Raw genomic sequence first — 19,960 nt, 5'->3', positions numbered from 1 at the left:
GGCTTTTCCAGTTCTGTTCTTAGCTGGAAAGGTGTGTCCTTTAGTCCTCTGCATTATCTGCATACTTGGACCTTCTCACCTCATTGTTTAGCTCAATAAAATAGAAGCAGTGTTCCTGCTGAGGGCAGGCCTGTGCAGGCAAATACGTCTACACGCAGCAGGAAGACGGAAAACTTTGACCACAGGTAAGTCGCTTGAGGTTTGCGTAGACTTAAAGTAGATTATACTCCCTGGAGAGCTGTATTTTTTTATAACACATATTGACTTTGGGAAGCATTTTACTGTTGGTAAGTGCTCAAAGAAACTTAATATTTACTATGACCTTCCTCCTAACATACTAAGCATGAAGATTTAGCTATATATTGCTCTTCCTTGCTTTAACTTTAGAATTCAGTGTCAAAAAACACCCTCAAGCGACATGTTTCCTTAAACTTTCAGGGTTTTTGTATTCAGTGTTTTGAGCAGAAGTGGAACTTCCTACTTTTATTACTTTGACAGTGGTTGACGCCTTGCTGACTGTGGAGAAATGGACTGTAAGTGTGAAAAGGACAACCCTGAGGAGGCTATTGCAGGTTAGAAAAAAGGCTTCAGCTTTACTAGTGTGGTTAAAAATGTATTTCTGTTCTGCTTCATAACTGTTGCTGTGAAAAACTAAAGTTATCTGCTGTCAAAATAATGTTGGACTCTTTCACTGCATCAGGATTTGTTGGGGTGTCAGTGTGTGTTTCAAATTTGGGTGAAAGGTAAAATCCATAATAAGTGTTGGACAGCACAGCAAAACTAATGTGATATTTTCCTCCCCCTTCTTTGTTTAGATTGGTGGCTGAGCGGCAACAATGTCCAGATGGGAGCCTACGCTGTGGTGGGGTATCTTCTCTACAGATTCTCACAGAGTCGGTCACACAAAAGAAAAGTCTCATAACTTATTTAAAATCGAAAACATGTACAAATCTCTGTGTGGTTTAATTGACTTCTAAACCTATTGAAGTTAAATTTAGTGATGATACACACCACTTTTTAACTAATGTGGCACTGTTAAAGAATTTGTGCTGAAAAGCCTGCCTGAACCTTGACAATTTGCAACCATTGTTAAAAAAAAAAAAAAAACACATTCAACTTAAATTTCACAATTTAATTAGGTTTTTATAAAACATCCGTGGCAAAATACCAGATAGTTATTAGTACAACAGCTCCATTTTCAACTATGAACTTACACCTCTTTTCATATATATATATTCATTATTATTATACTTTATTAATGCCAAGCTGGGAAATTCTTTCTCTGCATTTAACCCATCCTAGTTGCTAGGAGTAGTGGGCTGCCAGATTCCAGTGCCCAGGGAGCAGTTGGTGGTTAATAGCCTTGCTCAAGGGCCCACAGTAGTTTACCTTAGTTGCCAGCCTGAACCCAGGTTTATGTTTTCTTATATTTACCTGTTTTATCAATGCTACTCCATCTTTCTTGCGCATGCCCTGCCTCTTTTGAGATCGGTATTACTAATTTTAATAACCCCTGAAGTAAATGAATACTATCATACAGAGCATACAGCAAAAAAACGCACAGCAACACACACAGAACAAACTATGGGTTAAAATTTCCTGTTGTCAAAATTAGACAACCACGTGGTAGATCATCACCACCAATGAGAGTTTTTAATGATGCAACAACCAAGAGCAAAGAGGTTTTAAATTCCCACTAAAGAGGGTACAGCAAATGCATCATTAGGATGAATTCCAAATCTGAATAGCTCTAAAAATTCAATATTTTCAATCAAATGGGGCCCAAAACACAGTTCCATGGTTGTTTTGGTTTGTTTTTTGGGGCGATTTTGTGTGTTGGCAATAGCTTCAAAAACCAGATTTGTCCTCTGAAGCAAAACGTTTCTGTTTTTGTTTTTGTAAAAGTTGTAGGAAATTTTCTGGTGTGTTCATGTACAGGTGTAACAGTTTGTTGTCTGGTGATGGTGTGGATTGAAGGGTCGTTTCCTTCTGTCTGTGATCTTTTTGTCTCCTTTCTTCTTTCCCTTATGCTCTTTTTGCTATTTTCCATCTTTTTCTGTCCCCTCCGGTCAGGTCCAGCAAGATTACATAGATTCGGTGATTCAAAGTAAATAAATAAATAAATGAATCACATTATCAAGAGGAGCCTTACCCATAGGCCTCCCCTTGGCAGAGCAAATTTGTTCAGCACGATACAGCAACCAGATTATCATTTTGCTTGCTATGATGCTGGACAGGACAAGTTAAAAAAAAACAAAAAAAAAAACGTGATAATATGTTTGAAAGTTAACGCCAGAAATCCACTCCCAATTCTCTTTATACTTTTCACAAAATACTAATATGCGATCTTCTAATAAATGTTGGCAAACAGGAGCAAATCATACAATTTATAAGTGAGTATTTTAAGCAATACGCTTATATTTCTATGCCACTCACTTACAAAAGGTTTTTAAAGGCAAAGGTCAAAGTTGAGTCTTTATCAGCAAATTCTTCCTTCATCATCTAATTAGGTTTTTGTTTTGACTTGGAACAGTCAAAGTGAATCAATGTAGGGGTTCACCATATTACCTAATACTAATACTGTCTGATTCCCCTGCAGCTCTCCCAGCTCTGATCCGATGGCCGATTCGTCTCTTCTGCTCTTTAACTGGTGAGTTTATTCAGCCAGATACTTTTGTGTTCCCAAATGAAGCCATTTATTTAATCTGATGTGATGATACTGTTTACATCAGAAAGATAATTTGTAAAAATAAATAAATAATAATAGTGTAATGTTCATGCACGTGATGAAATAAAATCCCAGTTCTTTTGTCTTCTGGTTTAGGTCTGTCAGCTCTTTGGGGCTGGGTTAGCCACCTGGTGGGAACCCTCCGTGGTAAGAAAAACATTCACCTTATTTCTGAGAAAGAAGCTAAAAATAAATAAATTAAAAACAGCCTCATTTGAAGCCATAAAGACATGCTGAATGTCCCACTCGTTCCTTGTGTCTCAGGAATTCAGAGCTTGTTCAAATGGCTGTCTCGAATTTGGCGGTTTATCGTCGGTGAGTGCTGCCTGCCTTCTTTTGTTGATGTTCACTCTTCACCGTGTGTTGCAAATTGACTTCTTAAATGAAGGCAAACAGATGTCAATTACAACTCGGTCTTTCTAACTTTCGCTTGCCTCTTCCTCAGGATTTTCCTCCAGGTTCCTCAAAGCCATCACAGGTCATATCATTGTAATTCTATTTTCTTTTTTTTTTTTACTGAATCTTTTCAACAAAAAATAACTCTTGTGTTCTCAATTTTCCAATAATTCTCCATGTCTGATTTAGCTAATTATGGACAGTTTGCTATGTATTTAGCTGTATGCTAACAAGTGACATGTTGCAGCTCTCAGTATTAAACTTAAACCTTTCTCTAAAAAGAAATCTGAACACAATTTTAACTCCATGGATTTGATTTGATTTACAGTAAGTTTTTCTGCAAAATGATTTCTAAAGTGAAATGATCGTCTCTGCAGGGTCATCTGGAGAAGGATCTTCAGAGTTGCTGACAGATCTGATGAGTGCCAGCATTCAGAACCTCAATGACGACTTTTCCGCCAGCAGCAAGAAATCAGGTCTGAGGCTGATCCTCCTTGGCCCCCCTGGTGGGGGACGGACCTCACTTTCACGTACTTTGTTAGGCAACAGTGAGACAAGAGCAACAATGGATCCTCTAATGCAGAGCACCGAGAGGAGGACGGTTGTGGATGGTAGAGAACTTATGGTGATTGACACCCCAGATGTTTTTGGGACATCACTGGGTAACAACAAAAGAGCCAAGGAAGCTCTGAAGAGTCTTCAGCTCACCAAACCTGGACCACATGCCTTTCTGCTGGTGATTCTGGCTCCGGGATCCAGCATGGGAGTCAACCAGGATGCCTTCCAGGCAATCCAAGACACCTTGGAGCTATTTGGAGAAGAAGCAAAAGGTTACATCATCCCAGTGCTCACTCATGCAGACCGCCTGGGTCCACACCTCACCATGGATCAGCTGCTGAAGGTGGATGCTGGGAATTTGAAAAGGGCTGCGTCTCTCTGTGGCCAGAGACCAGAGCTTGTGGACAACAGGCCAGATCTCCCGTCAGAGGAACAGACTGTGTTACGTAGACGTCTGGTGAGGCGTGTGATGGAAATCAGGGAGCTTAAGGGGTACTTTGTCCATGAGCTGCAGAGGAGAGAGGACCACCTCAGGGAGGAGCTGCTTGCTAACATGTCTCTGGAACTAGCTAGAAAACTGGGACACATGTAAATAAGGGAAGAGCTTGTGTTTTTGTGAAGCTTTGTAAAAGAGTTTCTAGGGAAATTGAAAAAAAAAAAAAAAACAAGGTGTTAAACTTACTGTAAACTCAAGCTCAAGTGTCATATTGTTGCTTTTCCACAAGGATTCACAACAATGGGTTACCTCTCAGTTATCAAAATGACAAATGATTTCAATTCACAATCATTGCCACACAAAGATTTTCCTTCTGTATTTTCATGTATTTTAGTTTCATTTGCTTTTTTGCTTATGTGGGACTGTAGCTCATGGCTTCACACTCTGCTCCTGTGCTTTGCCCTCACACATTTTACATAATTGATAACAACTATCATAATTTAAAAACGATTAAATGAACTGCAGATGTTTGGGAACTAAAATTGAGCATTGCTGTATGGATTGTCCTGGATTTTCTCCTCAAAAAGGTTTTGAAACACTTTAATGGTTCAAAATAATAAATGGAGCAAATAGGACTAATTTGTCATCACATTTCTGGCTGCTGGATGACCATGCTTCAGGTCTGTTTCTGAGTCTATCGACTGAAAAATATCTGGTTCTTGAGTTGCCAAAAAGTCAACACCGAAAAAACAGAAGAACAATTAAAAAAACAAAACAGAAAACCAAACATGTGGCAAAAAAAATCTTACACATCTTATTTCGGGATGCACCATAAGAAAACAGAAAACATAATAAAAGCTTGTATAAAACAACACAGAAAACATGTAACAAACACAGCATCTACATTAAGATTACCAAAACAAGGAGGGCGTCCAGTTTGGTGGATTTAGGATTGGGTCTCTGCTTTTTGCAGATGATGTGGTCCTGTTTGCTTAATCAGGCTGAGCCATGATCTTCGGTTCTCTCTGAAGTGGTTCACAGCCAGGTGTGAAGCAACTGGTATGAGGATCAACACCTCCAAATCTAAGACCTCCTTCCTGAGCTGGAAAAGGTTAGAGTGTTCTCTGTTCAGCAATGAGATTCTGCCCCAAAGTGGAGGAGTTCAAGTATATTGGGATCTTGTTCATGCAGGAATGGAGCAGGAGATCAACATGCAGCAAGTGGCCAGGAAAAGGGACATCTGCATGATGCTGCCCCCAAACCCATCCTCAGATAAGCAGCAGATGATAGATGTATAGGCAAATAGAAGAAATCCACCCATTGTCTAGATAATTTATTCCAATGTAGGGTCATGGGAAACAAGGTGAGAGGCAGGAGATACCTTGGACATATTGCCAGTCCATTACAGAGAGACAAACAACCACTCATTGTCCCTTCTAAGGATAATTTAGACGCCAATTAATCTAACATGCATGCTTTTTTGACTGTGGTAGGAAGTCAAAGTACACAGAGAGAACCCACACATGTATGGGGAGAACATGGAATCTCCATACAGAAAGGTTCAAACCATGAGCCAGAAAATTCTTGGTGTGAGACGGCGGTCCTAACTGCTGCACCACCATGCACACTCTAAAAGAAACACTACATCCTAAAATTTATTTTATTGTTTTTAACATGAAGACCTGCAAAATAACCTCTCTCTCTCTCTCTCTCTCTCTCTCTCTCTCTCTCTCTCTCTCTCTCTTCTATGTTTTGTGTCTGAAATATTTTTCCTCCTACATTTTCTGAAATGTTGGTTTGGTCTCAGTGATGTGGGGCTTTTGATAATGTTATTATGTTCTCTAAGTTGCCTTGTTCTGTGAAAAAAAAAACAAAGTTCTGTTATTTTCTAAAGAAAACTGGGCTTTCTATGTTCTTGTTTTGCTGTCGTGTATCACTCACGTATCTGTGTTTTTGTTTTTTTTTTTGTCTTGTTCAATGTTGATGTACTTTTCTGCTCAGGGCTCTAAATCCAAAAAATAAACCAAAAACAAATAGCTAAAAGAGGCTAAAAGGGCTTCAGTGCAAAAGGCTCCTTGGTTATGAGATATCTGTAAATAAATCAAATTCCATTTGATCATATAACTACAGATTATGACATTTTTCTTTCCTAAAGTCATGAAATAGTACTTATCTTTTTATATAGGTGTTGCAAACAGGAGGCAATTGCTCACTGAGATGTATTTCATCACAGGTGAGGATAAAGAGGAAAATGTGGGGTTTCGCAGTCTCAGGGGAGGGACTACTCCTCCGTTTTCTGACGCAGGCGGTGACAGCAATATGGAGTCAAGGAGCCGCCACTGCGCATGTCCGCGACTGCACGGACGGAGAAAGCGACAGCAAGACCCACAACAGGAAAAAAGTGGTACAGACAAAGAGCTGAGCAGCCCTCAGGAAAAGAGGAGTCAGCAGACACAGATTTGAGACTGGTTTATAAAACTCCAGCTTGATACCGCCGGTGGGAAACGGGCGGGTAAGTGGTCGCTGTGAAAAAGAAGAAGAGAAGGAAAAAAATCAAGTTAGAAGGCGTTAAGCAGACGTTGTGTTTGCTGTATAGACAAGAGTCGCGTCCAGTAACTAACACTTAGCACCGAATATTTGCTGCCAACACGGATTAATTGCAATAATAGGTGTGATTTAAAGTATAACAGCGGCAACTCCTCTCTATTGTGAGTCTTAGCTCTCTAATGTGTGTGTCTTGTGTTTGGCTGTTGTCATGTTAAGCTAGCTCACTGAGCAGCTTGCTTCCTCTATTTGTTCCTCGCTGCTGTAAATGTTTACCTTCTTCTCATTTTGGGGTTTGCTGACAAAGAGAAAGACTGAAGCTTTATTTATTCTGTTCTTAGCTATCTATCACCACAGACAGCAAATACAGCATTGCTTTTTTGTCCTGTTTAAGCAGCTTGGTTGCTTTTTTAGAAGGAAGTTCTTTGAAGTTCTAAAGGAAATTTGTAAACAACTATTTCAGATCATGAAAATCTGTCTTTTTTTCTCCCCCTCTCTCTTTTCATTTCAGATGCTTTTGTAGTATCCTTCTCTACTTGCCGTTAAACTCTTGTAACATCTGTTCCAGTGGAGGTGAAGCTTTGGTCAGCAGTCCAGGGATGGAAAGAACTGCAAAGCTACAGGCTTGACACATACAAACACACAGGATGGAGGAAGTGGAAACAAACAAGAGAGTAATGGCAGTTTGATTGATGACAACGCTGTGGCATTGCTGGCGGCGTAATCTCTCATTCGGGAGCATCTGGAATATGTTCCTTTGCCATTTTTAGTGACAAATCCATCCTTAAGAGAGAGCAGGTGTTGCTCATTTACCTTGCAGCCCCTCACTTCTCCCAAGATCATAAACAGCAACATACAAGCTCCTCTCTTCCAAGAGGCTGAGGGGTTGCCATGGCAACGGTTGTTGTGCTACCAATGTAGCCTCCTGAAAGTAGTAGGTGTGGAGGTAGTGGCGGAGCTGGAGGAGGAGGACGTTGTGGCAAACGTCCAGGGATGGGAAGTACTCCGTACCCTGCCGGTGAGTGGAAGGAGAAGGGGCGAGGCAGCCTCCAGGAACTGGGCTGTATGCCCTGGAAGGTCAGCAAGCAGAAAGGAGGAGGTGGGGAAGTGCTGGTGGGAGCAGAGGAGAAGAGATGCAGGGATCTCAGGGACATTCAGCAGCAGCAGCAGGATCTCTCATCCTCCTCTTCCTCACTCACTCCACCAGCTCCTTCCCAACCATCTCCTACACCACCAGCCATTTATCACGAGAAGCAGCGAAGGGAGCTCTGCGCACTGCATGCTCTTAATAATGTCTTCCAGGATGGCACTGCCTTCAGTCGGGACACCCTGCAGGAGATATACCAAAGGTGAGGAAGCTGGTGTAACAAACTACATCACTATTTAGCAGACACACATTAAATGTTGCGACAGTCTGTAGACAATCAATCAACTTGTTTGCAGGCTGTCTCCCAGCACTATGGTGACACCTCACAAAAAGAGCATGCTGGGAAATGGGAACTATGATGTAAATGTCATCATGGCTGCCCTGCAAACACGAGGATTTGAGGCAGTTTGGTGGGATAAAAGAAGGTATGTCATTTGTTTTTTGTTCTTTTTTTTCTCTCATTTTGATTGGTACCCATTATGCAAATATTTGTCTTAAAACATGGGTTAAGGTGCTTTATTTAAGAAGTAAAGTAATGCTTGATGACTAAAACCTAAAGCATGTAAACAGCCCGTAGACCACAAAGAGTTAAAGGTTTAGCAGGGTTATATATATTTTTTAAACACAAGTCCACCCACTAAAACAAGTTGTTGAATGCCTTTCCAGTAGCCAGTTTATCATCAGTGCTCTGAAGGCTTAGATTTCAAGTATGCCTCTACCTTCGAGATGACAGGCATGTCACTACAACAACATCAGAGATGCTTTTTACTCTTGCATGCATATCTGTCTGTGTAACTCTTAATGCCTGCAGACTGAAGGATTCTGGATTTTTTCAGTGCAAACAGACAGACAAATGGTCCTCCAAAGAAAGCTAACAATCCAGAGCCCACAGAGCTGACACGGCTATGTGTTGATTAAATGTTGATTGGCTCTCGAGCCGGGAAGGTCTGAGTCTGTCTGACAACCAGTTTCATGACAAACAGAACAGAGTGCCAAACTGTACCAGGCTTCTCTGATGATAAACAAAAACTTTAAAATAAGTAGTTTTACACTGTCCACTTTTTTCCATGAAAGCTAATGAACTCTTTCCTGTGCCGAGGGTAAAAACCAGCAACTGCAAAAACAAAACAAAAAGCATAAAAGTTTCAAGCTGTTCCATATTTTGAGCACTGCCCCCGTGGCAGCAAAAAGCTAAAACAGGTAGTCTTGTGTTTGCAGGAACTGTCTAGAAGCACTATGAAGAGGTACATTGTAGTCCAGGGTTACTCAGTTTGGTCCTACCAGGGCCACAATCCAACAGGTTTTCAATGTATTCCTGCTTCAACGCACCTCAGTCAAATTAAATGGATCTAACAGCCTGTCAAGTTCTGCACAATGGCTCATTAATTTGAGTCAGGTGTGTTGGAGTAGGGATACATGGAAAACCTGCTGGATTGCGACCCTTTGTAGGACTGAACTGTTGTAGCCCTACACTCTATCATGCAGACTGTGCTCCTGATTATCATGCCTCTGAAATAACTGGGCCATATTACTACTGTTGACCGAACTGCATGTATTAGCCCCGCAGCAGGATAACTGCCTTGGTGACACATTAAAAAAAGAAAGTTTAATCTTTTTTCTTAAATCTAACAGTTTGAGAACCTCTAAATGGGACATTACCAAAGGCGGAGGTGTATTTCTGCAAAGAAAATGTGAGCTGTGCCCATTTGTCTTGCCCTGACAGCAGCATCCTCAGTGAAAATTAGCATGTTCACCTGGGTGTTTGTTCCCATTGATGCAAAGCCTTAGCCAATTAAAAACTACACTTTGTCACAGGACATAATGCAAATTTAACTCTTTCATATTTTACTTCAGTGCCCAGTGTCAGCAAGTGTTTATGTTTCTTTTTAAACAGTATTAAAAGGAGTTGTAGTTTTCCCAGGAGCAACAAAGTTTGTGCAACGCTAAACCAAACAAAGCCAGTATATTGATATTGGTGTCTGTGTGTGAGATTACAGATTGCATGGCAACATTTTTTTGCAGAAAATCAGCATGTAAAAAATATCCCAGACTTCACACTATAGACACAGAGTTCCTCGCACGTTTCAAGATACTACCATCAGCACCACAGCTTTATGTAAACCAGGGGTGCCCAAGTTCGGTCCTCGAGATCTACCATCCTGCAACTTTTAGATGCAACCCTTCTCCAACACGCTTGAATCAGAGGTCATCTGCATGTCATTCAGCTCTGCAGAGGCCTGGTAACGAGCCAGTCATTTGATTCAGGTGTGTTGGAGAAGGGTTGCATCTAAAAGTTGCAGGATGGTAGATCTCGAGGACCGGATTTGGGCACCCCTGATGTAAACCTTTCACCAAGTCTTGTTAAAGGAATCAATAAAACAAATGATGCAATGGATAAGTGATTATCGTAATTAGTTTGTCTCCTGTAATGATAAAATGGGTGCATAATCTACATGTAAATCTGCAGAGATGTCACAAATCTGTGGTAATTCTAGTTTTAGTATGTGGTGGAGACAGCAGCACTTACACTGAGTAGTCACAGCCTTTATGTAATTCTTAAATATATAATGATGCTTTGATCAATGTTTTAGTCTAAAATTGGTCCAATAACATCCTTGTCCTTAGATTTGTAACATAGACACAATTGTTAAAAGGGCATTGCTTGCTCAGTGAGAATGCCGTGTAGCTGCAGCATGTTTTAAATGCTGTCTATGTAGGGGTCGAGCAGTGTTTCATATCTCAAAGATACACAACTCTTTTCATGTTTCTTGTTCCTTTTTTCATCTTGAATAAGTACACATAGGTAGAGGACCACTTATACCTTAAATGTAAACATGAGCTCAACTCTTTTAAAGAGACTGTATGTGTCCTCTACCAAATCTCATCTAGCTGTCTGCAGGGCTTTGAATGATATCTTTGATTAGTCAGCAGGCCCATCAGTTGACAAAGTCTTCAGGACAGTTTTATCAGCATTTTCCTGCTTTCCTCATTATCAGCCTTACATGACTGTTGACAGCATCGGCCGCCACAGACTTGCTTTATTGATAAAATGAATTCCTGTAGTTCTGCTTTAAGCAAAACGGGAACAAAATCATTGCTATTCATAGTCATGTGACACAAACAGCAGCTCCACTTAACTGTTGTTTATTGATGCAGCACAAATCTTGTACATGGTTAGATTATCAGCAGGAAAACACAAGATTAACAAAACAAAATAAAGGTTACATAAAACTATTAACCTGTGTTGACATTTGCCTTTCTAGCAGCTATTCCTCAATTACAGATTGGTTAAAAACACTTCTTATTCCCCTTGAAATGCAATTAAAGAATCATTCTTTTTTTTTAAGAGACAAAGCAAATTGATTTGGCAACGAGAAAACATGATGCAGGACATTCTGCTCTGTTATCAATGGACTTAGAAGAGCAATTTGAGATGTGTTTTCGTACTGTCTCAGTCTGTTATCGCAGACATTGTATTACTGTAACATAAAGGCTGAAAGTTCAGACTTTTTCAACATCTTTTGACTTTTGAAAGATGGAAGATTTGTACTTCTAAATATATCAGAAAAGCTCTTCATTTGATGCACTTGCAGTTGCATAGAAATAAATCATAATCAGTGTCTTTACTGTTTGTTATTTCCAGTTGTTAGAAACCTGTGATACTCCGAGCATTGTAAAATAAATAGTAGATTAGCTTCAGCTTTGTTTCTTGAGCAGTGTAGCCATTCTTCCTTTTTATCAAAGGAGTTTACAGGTTTGAGTTAATTTTGGCAGCATACTGAAGTCTGCTAGAGATAATTATCAGCAGTTATACAAGGACTGTGGAATCTGTAGTGGGATACATAATTAAAAAGGACTTGTGTGGTCAAATAAACACACTACACTACATACAAACATTTACCACTACAATAAACTGCAGTATTAAATTCTCATAAGTTTTTTTTCTGATGCTCTCAGCTCAAAATAAACACAAAAAGGAAAGTTTACAAAAAGTAACTGAAGCCTCTTTCTGTCCAGGGATGTAGGCAGCATCGAGCTGTCAAACGTGGAGGGCTTCATTCTGAACGTACCGTCTAATCTGCGATGGGGCCCCCTCAGGTTGCCACTCAAACGGCAGCACTGGATTGGAGTCCGAGAGGTGGGAGGTGTCTACTACAACCTGGATTCCAAACTACGCAGCCCCCAACCTATCGGCAATCCGGATGAGCTCAGGTAAGAGTCATGTGAGCCGGGCTTTTGTCGTCATGAAGCCAAAGAAGAATCCGTGGAGAAGGGTTTAAAAAAAATAGCTTACATAGTAGCTGCTATTCACAACAAAATGTTTTGGATTAGGTATTCTGTCGGTTGCGAACCCTGTTGCTTTCTCAAAGGAAAACTATTAAATTATTTCACTGCTGTAGGTTTTTTATATCAAAACTGCTGCAGGAAGTCAGCCCGGGAACCACATGAATCCTAAAGTTCAAGTTACTTTAGCTTTAGCAGAGTACATGTGGTTCTTCTTGCTGGTCTAGCCAGCATTTATCTAATAAGAAGTGGGTTTGATGTAAAAATGTCACACTTTATATTAGTCTGGTTGGCTGTCGGTCTGTCTCATTTGCATATAGTTGCGTTATGGTCTTAAGTCATAGACATCCCCCCTCACAAGCTGAATGCAAAGTGAGAAGCATGTCTGTGGTGATACCAGGTAAGCAGGAAGAGTTTAGTTTGACCCAATAATTAAGTGAGAGTTATGAATAAAAAGCACATCAGATAATGTGGTAGTTCCAGTTTGCTAAATAAATGAAAAAGACTACATAAGGGAAACAGAAATGAACTGGAAATTCTCCATTATACTACAAATTCCCTCAGCGATAAAGTAATTTTACAAGTTAATGACACAGAACTGCACTTTGTGTCATTAGCTAGTGGGCTAAAATGTTGTATCCCCTCCGTTGCAGATGTAGTATCCCCCTCCATTTTGCATATTGTTTCCCCTTCCATTGCACATTCTGTGTCCTCTCAAATGCAGATATTGTATCCCCTCAAGTTCAAAAATCTTTATTATCCCCAATTAGTTTTATAGCCAGTTAGAACATGTAAGACACATCATATCACAACAAATCATTTAAAAACCTAATTGCTGCAGGAATAAATGAATCTTTTAGTCTGTTAGTCCTACACCTCGGCAGTAGGTATCTACGTCCGGTAGGAAGCTATCTGAACTGGTCATGTAGTGGGTGGTCTGGTTTTCCTCACTGACCTCACCTTGTGCAGATCAGTAAGGTTACAGAAGACTGTGAAGCTGTTTGCTGCACACCCTGACAATCCCCAACAGTTTGTTTCTAATTTTACAAGATGAAAGACCAAACCAGCAGATAAAGTTAAAAATTAATACGGATAATAAATTAAAGTAAGATCCATATTAAAAACACAAAGCTTCCAATTAAAATACATTCGCAGTTAATCCAGTTAAAAGTACAGTTCCCGGGTGCTTGTACTGGTTTACCACTTCAACAGTTTCCCCTGAAAGGACCGCTGGTGAGTTGACTGGACTTTCTTTCCTAAAATCAATAATCCTCTTCTTTGTCTTAGAAACATTTATCTGTAAGAAGGAAGATTCACACCAGTCAGAGAAATCCCTGACCACTGACCTGTGATCTGGGTCAACACTGCTGTGGAGAGACAAGATGACAGAGTCAGGCCATCCGAGAGTTATTGGACCTAAACATGTTCTCAACCTTATCCTTGTAATTCATCCTGGCAATTTTCAGTTCTCTCTCGTTTCTTATACTTGTGGTATTGAACCATATCCCCAACAAAAGAACTAATATTGTGCATGTTAATAGCATGTTTTACTGATTTGGAAATCCAGGGTTTATTATTAGGGAAATGTAGTAACAAATTTCCCTTGGAATAACCGATTCCTCACAAAAGGTGACATATGGAGAGACCGGGTCTGTGAGTACATCCAGGCCAGTGCACATATCTTTAAACATATTCCGCCCATTACAGCTAAAATAGTTCTGAAGGCGGTGGACTGAATCCTCCAACCAAACCGGAACTAAATTCTCGAGCATACTGCAGACGCACTCGGTACTCAGAGTCCACCCAAAAAGGACCAAAAAAGTATCAAAAGAACTAAAAGATATACTACTAATGGCCGAGTCTCCATTGCTGATATTGCATCCCCAGCCATTGTGCATTTTTTGGGTAACCATGTTTATCTCTGGGTGAGATCCTTGTGTTTTCACAACCCCTTGGGAAGGTGCCACTTCATCAACAGCACCAAAAATCCTGTTCTGCCAGTCAGCCTTTTTGAGAGCAAGAGTCCAACAGAAACTAGATTGGAGAGGGGTGACAATGTTTTAGAGCAGTGGTTCTCAAATTCTTCATGTCAAGTCCCACCTCAGAAGATATCAGGCTCTCCAAGGACCACCCTTATGACAGACATTTACATATTGTAGAAAAAGACCAACCCTTTTCCATCAGGCACACTTCAGACAGAGGTAACGTAGTTCCAAATTAAAAGTATTATTTATTATTATACACTATTTATTGTTGAGTGGTGGCGGCTGTCATTGTACAAAGCGTTTAACAACTGAACCGACATTTAAACTTTGTCACCTAACTCAAAGATAACCCCTCAACAAAGTCTTCATAACCCTGGGGGCTTTAAGATTCTCCCTTTATATACGTAACACATATAAAAGAAAAGAAAATGTTTATAACAACCATGCTTGCTTTTGTTTTTGTTTTTTGCTAGCACAACCTCACCTATATAATCTGATTTCACTATTTTATTTGCATATCGGGCGCAAAAATATTCAAATATAAATTTAAAAAGTACTATCACTTACATTTTTTTCCATTGAGTAAAATGACAAAGTTTTGAATATATAGAAAGAAACAAAACACCTGTCTGTCCCACTTTTATGCTCAGATAAATATTTTGGTCCATCATATCGAACCATCATATCTCCAGTTTTATATGGTCTATCAATGTGAAACAGCATTGATGGGCGACCTAGTTTTTCTGTTAAGGTGCTGTGAAGATTTCATGTGATCCAATCATGCTGTCTCTGCCCTGTTACACATACCGAGTATTAGAAAATAACATGTACATATATATATATATATATATATATATATATATATATATATATATATATATATATATACATACATACAAACTAATTTATTTGATAAATATCTGGTTACTTAAAAATTATTTTAAAGTTAACCATCAGGTTTGTGAGCAGAGAAACATTTACCAATGATCCTGATGAGAAGGATTTTCCCACTTTTGTGAGCAACTGATACCTGGATGAATAGATATTAGCTTCATTCTCAGATTTAACTTGTCGTCCATTCTTCGGTTTAATTTTCATGACTGCAAGTGAAGAGAAGTACTTATCGTAGAGACTTGCAGTTTACAGGTTATGCAGAGCGTAAAGGCAGAGACATTATCCTTGGATCTGTGGTCACGCAGGTATAATCAGATCACATGACATCTTCACAGCATCGTAACAAAAAAAGTAGGTCACCTGGAACTGCTATCAGCTTCACTCGAAAGCTCAGTTCTAAAACTATCTCCCAGTTTTTTTATGTTAATGGACCATGTGAAACCATAGATACGCTATATTGCCAAAAGTATTGACTCACCTGCCTTGACAATTGTGTGAACTTTATAGACATCCCATTCTTAAACAAATGAGTTCAATATGACGTTGGCCCACCCTTTGCAGCTATAACAGCTTCAACTCTTCTGGGAAGGCTTTCCACAAGGTTCAGGAGTGTGTTTATAGGAATCTTTGACCATTCCTTCAGAAGTGCATTTGTAAGGTCAGACACTGATGTTGGATAAGAAGGCCTGGCTCAGCGTCCGTTCTAATTTATCCCAAAGTGTTCTGTCGGGTTGAGATCAGGACTCTGTACAGACGTATCAAGTTCATTCACACCAAACTCGCTCATCTATGTCTTTATGGACCTTGCTTTGTGCACTGGTGCACCGTCATGTTGGAACAGGAAAGGCCCATTCGCAGACTTTTCCCACAAAGTTGGGAGCATGGATGTGTCGGAAATCTCTTGGTATGCTGAAGCATTCAGAGTTCCTTTCACTGGACCTAAGATGCCTAACCCAGCTCCTGGAAAACAACCCAAACCATGATCCCTCCTCCACCAAACTTTACACTTGGTACAATGCAGTCAGACAAGTACCGTTCCCCTGGCAACCGCCATACCCACATTCTTCCATCAGATCGCCAGATGGTGAAGCGTGATTTGTCACTTCAGAGAACATGTCTCCACTGATAGAGTCCAGTGGCGTTCTCTACACCACTGCATCAGACGCTTTGCATTGCTTTTGGTGATGTTTGGCTTGGATGCAGCTGCTCGGCCGTGGTAACCCAATCCATGAAGCTCTCTGATCTGAAGGCCACATAAAGTTTGGAGGAAGTTGCGGACCTTTGGCCACTATGCACCTCAGCATGCTCCAACCCCGCTCAGTCATTTTACAGGGCCTACCACTTGGTGGCTGAGTTGCTGTCGTTCCCAGTTGCTTCCACTTTGTTATGATACTGCTGACAGTTGACTGTGGAATTATGAGTATTGTGAAAATTTCCCAACTGGACTTGTTGCACAGGTAGCATCCTATCACAGTACCAGACTGGAATTCATTGAGCTCTTGAGAGCGACTCATTCCGCTTTTTATGATAGCTTTTTAATTATTCTCACCCCTCTGTTATTGGCTAATGGCTCCACACCCACTTACCAAAGATTGCAGCTAATAATGGACTAAATGAAGTAAGAAAAAAGTGAAACACATGTGGAGGAGGTTTTTCAGCAAATAAGTACATAACTACAAATTTCTAGATGCTGTTACCAAATCTTAATCACTCAGATATCTCAGCAACTGCAACTTTACTGTATTAGCTTTATTCCTTCAGATGTTGTTTTCCTAATTGCTTTTGATTTTATCATCAATCCAGGAAGTTTCTCCGCCAACAGCTGCGAGGGAAGAACTGTGAACTCCTGCTGGTCGTGTCAGAAGAAGTGGAGGCTCACCAGACATGGAGGTCCGACTGCTAAGGGTTGGAACAGCCAATCACAGCTCCAACTAGGCCGACGGGCATCTCACTGAATGAACGGAAGAGAAATCAGCATTGTGCACAGCCATTGGCACTGATGCACACTAGCAGATATATGCCCCCCACCCCCACTCCCCACTCCGCCCTCGCCCCGTTTCTTGGGTTTTGTTTACACGGCCATTGCTTGACACTTTTCTGATATAAGATACCAAGCAATGAAGAAAGCAAACACTTAACAGGGAGAATTAAAGAATCACAGTCCTTTCTCAAAACACAGTTGGGACATCAAATGTTATGCTGTTTCTGCAATTCTTGTGTTTTTATACATGTTGATGCATATTTTTTCAGTGTTTTTTTTTTTTTTTTTTGTCAATTTTTTCCCCTCTTTATTTTTCAAGTTTCCAAAGTTGTGAGAGTTTAAGCTGTACCAAGAATTTAGTTTATCTGTGTGGCTCCAAGAGCGAGCCTTCCTGCTTCAAGTCATGACTTTCCAAGTGTTTGTTTCTCTTTTCATGTTGTGAATCTCTCACCCTCTCTGTTTGTATCGTCACGTCCTTCACTTTCACCAAAGCGTGTCCTTCCTTCGTGTCGGTGTCACTAATCCCACTCCCTGTCTCCTCTTGATATCATTGGTCAAAAAGAGTGCTTTATCACATTGCCAACTTTTTTTATTTCAGCACTCCCCAAACACTCTCTGGCACAGACTGAGCCTTCACTGTAGAATCTTTGCCAACACAGCAGTTTTATATGACAACAAAGCAATGCAACACTCAGGCCGAGTGCGCCATCTAGTGGATGTTTGCCTCAGCTTGCTTCTACGGAAGGAGGAACCTCATTCTTGCATTCAGTCTTTTATATTTTTCTCACTTAAATGGCTCCTGTAATGCAATGTATGTTCATTGTTGATAAAATATGGCACTACTCAGAAAGTTTGCCCTTTTAGTGTAAAATCTGACGATATTATAATCAGTTAAGGGTGACATTAAAAGTACAGCAAAATCTGTCCATAAATAGAATATTAGAAAACTTGCATTAAAGCAATTTTCTGCTCTTAGTTTTGTGTTCAGGTCTCAGTACGTCTTGACTGACCTATTGCAAGTGTTTCCAGAAGAACATCCACACACCTTCAGATTGTGGAAAACCTCGCTTGAGGCAGTTGCAGCATTGTCTCTTGTCTTATCAAAGTAGAAACTAAAAGCGGGTCGGACAGTTGAAACATAGTCACAAAAGTAAAGTTAAATCTAGTTTACTGTTATGCTGCTGCTATTATCTTGGACTGTGTATGTTCTTTTAACTAGAAAGCAGGCAACTTTTGGCCAAGTTAAATATATTTGGGATGTCTGCATACCCCAGCTTTAAACAAGTTTTGGGTTTAGAAAGAGTATTTGTCTTTCTTTCTTGTTCTGGAGCTTTTAACATGATCGTCCCATTGTCAGTAGTAGGTGAAGTTTAGTCAGGAGCATGGAAATGTGGATGTGTGGAGAAGGGATAAGAAGGATGCCAGCCCTTTTGTTAGGAAATTGATGAAAGCCCTTCATAATCTGCCATTTCTCTATATGTGTTTTACAGCATTCTGGTTGAGCTAAAACTATCATTTAAGTATTTTTCTGAACAAAAATGTTTTTTTTTTGTTGTTGTTTTTTTTCTTCGGGATGAAATATCATATTTTCAGCTAAAACAATAAGTATGAATTTAGAAAACGAACATTGATGCTCATTAATTGGATTTTTTTTTTTTAATATTCTGAAATTCTCAAAACACATTAATGGTAGAAAGGATTTAACTTTGTGTTTCGCTCCAGAGCAAGCAAGTTGACTTCATGTTTAAAAAAAATTCTTCAGTTTGAAGAAATCACTTTATTTCTTACACGTTTTTTGGTTAAGGCAAATTTTTTTTAAACAAAGTCTTAAAATGATGCCTCACAGACATTAAGCAAGGTCACTCCTTTTTAAAATTCTCTCCCCCACCTTCCTTTGGCTCTAAGACTTGTCCAAAGTTTCACTACTACAGCAGCTCTCTGTAGCACCAGAGCTCGGCAGATGCAGAGCTTCTCCTCATTCTCTTCTAAAATATCTCTTGTCAAATCTGTCATTCGCAGCTCTGAGATGATGTCTCTGATTGTCCCGCCAAGTTATTTACAGTCAGAGGTGGTTTGTGTGAAGCTTTGGTTGATTTAGGGAACGTTGTGAATGTGAGAACCTGAGAAGAGATGCGTAAGATAGCAGATGAAGAAAAGGTTAAATACGGAGTGAATGTTGTCAGGATGACCAGCCAGATGCATGTTGTGAATCGAACCTTATGAGAGATTTAATTTTTGTAGAGCTTAGCTTTATCAGCTTAACTGTTCAACTATTATGTAATGTCTGTTAATGACAATATTGGCCTTAACTTGTTTACATAAAAAATAAATGTGATGATGGGAGAGGTGAAGAGGGGCTGTGCAGTTTGGCACCATTTCAGGCGATTAAGTCCAAAGCACCAGTTTATCATACTTTTTTAGAGGAGAAACATCTGATGCTTGTCCATTATACAGAGCAACTATTCTTTAATAGTGTTTTCACCTTTATCGCCAAGGACTTTTTGTTATTTAGATGAGTTTAAAGTAATATGTTTATATCAGTGGTGCATGTCTCGTTTTGAAATGACTTTTGAATACTCCGGCCCAATCTGTAGACCTTTAATGTTACATTATATCCAGGTAAAACTGCATTAAACCATCGGAGTAGTTTTGATCATTTGCGGTGATTTCAGCTCAGACACATCAAACTGTGTTGCACATTTGCATTCAGCAGTTGCTTTATTGCCATGACAATCCATTCAGTCTTTTCTGCTTAAGAAACTTTGATTGTCACTGTAATTGACTTTTTCATAGAAATAAACTGCTCATTATGGCACTTTATGTATAATCTGGAGTGTGGGTTTGTTCACTGGCATATTATTTACTCACAATGGGGATCATTTTCTTATATATAAGGTATTATATTCCATTTTACCACATTTTTCGTGTATATATAATTATTAATTTTTTTTAACAACAACAAAAAGAACAAATACATACAGTGTATTGTTTCCAGCTTTACTGGAAA

At 39.7% G+C, this 19,960-nt stretch overlaps 2 protein-coding genes across 8 annotated transcripts; both read left to right on the top strand.

Moving 5' to 3' along the window:
* The first annotated feature begins 45 nt into the window (after window positions 1-45).
* LOC121632419 (GTPase IMAP family member 4-like) lies at window positions 46-4,753 on the top strand. 7 transcript variants are annotated; one of them, XM_041973926.1, is made up of 8 exons: window positions 46-185; window positions 499-572; window positions 816-893; window positions 2,600-2,650; window positions 2,825-2,875; window positions 2,993-3,043; window positions 3,174-3,206; window positions 3,502-4,753. In XM_041973926.1, exons 2-8 carry the CDS (start codon window positions 527-529, stop codon window positions 4,272-4,274), a joined length of 1,083 nt encoding a protein of 360 aa, XP_041829860.1. In that variant the 5' UTR covers window positions 46-185; window positions 499-526; the 3' UTR covers window positions 4,275-4,753. The 7 variants fall into 7 exon arrangements, with proteins under 7 accessions (XP_041829860.1, XP_041829864.1, XP_041829863.1 ...); XM_041973930.1 differs by having other exon boundaries at window positions 98-185; window positions 816-867; XM_041973929.1 differs by having other exon boundaries at window positions 98-185; window positions 439-572.
* Window positions 4,754-6,468: 1,715 nt separating this feature from the next.
* Window positions 6,469-19,771, top strand: josd1 (Josephin domain containing 1). The gene is made up of 5 exons (XM_041973956.1): window positions 6,469-6,630; window positions 7,174-8,011; window positions 8,106-8,234; window positions 11,827-12,021; window positions 16,776-19,771. Exons 2-5 carry the CDS (start codon window positions 7,656-7,658, stop codon window positions 16,873-16,875), a joined length of 780 nt encoding a protein of 259 aa, XP_041829890.1. The 5' UTR covers window positions 6,469-6,630; window positions 7,174-7,655; the 3' UTR covers window positions 16,876-19,771.
* Window positions 19,772-19,960: the final 189 nt, after the last annotated feature.

This window comes from Melanotaenia boesemani, chromosome 21, assembly GCF_017639745.1.
Source record: "Melanotaenia boesemani isolate fMelBoe1 chromosome 21, fMelBoe1.pri, whole genome shotgun sequence".
Lineage (NCBI taxonomy): Eukaryota > Metazoa > Chordata > Actinopteri > Atheriniformes > Melanotaeniidae > Melanotaenia > Melanotaenia boesemani.
Note: the sequence above shows the minus strand (reverse complement) of the source record. Positions and strands in the feature narration are given on the sequence as shown.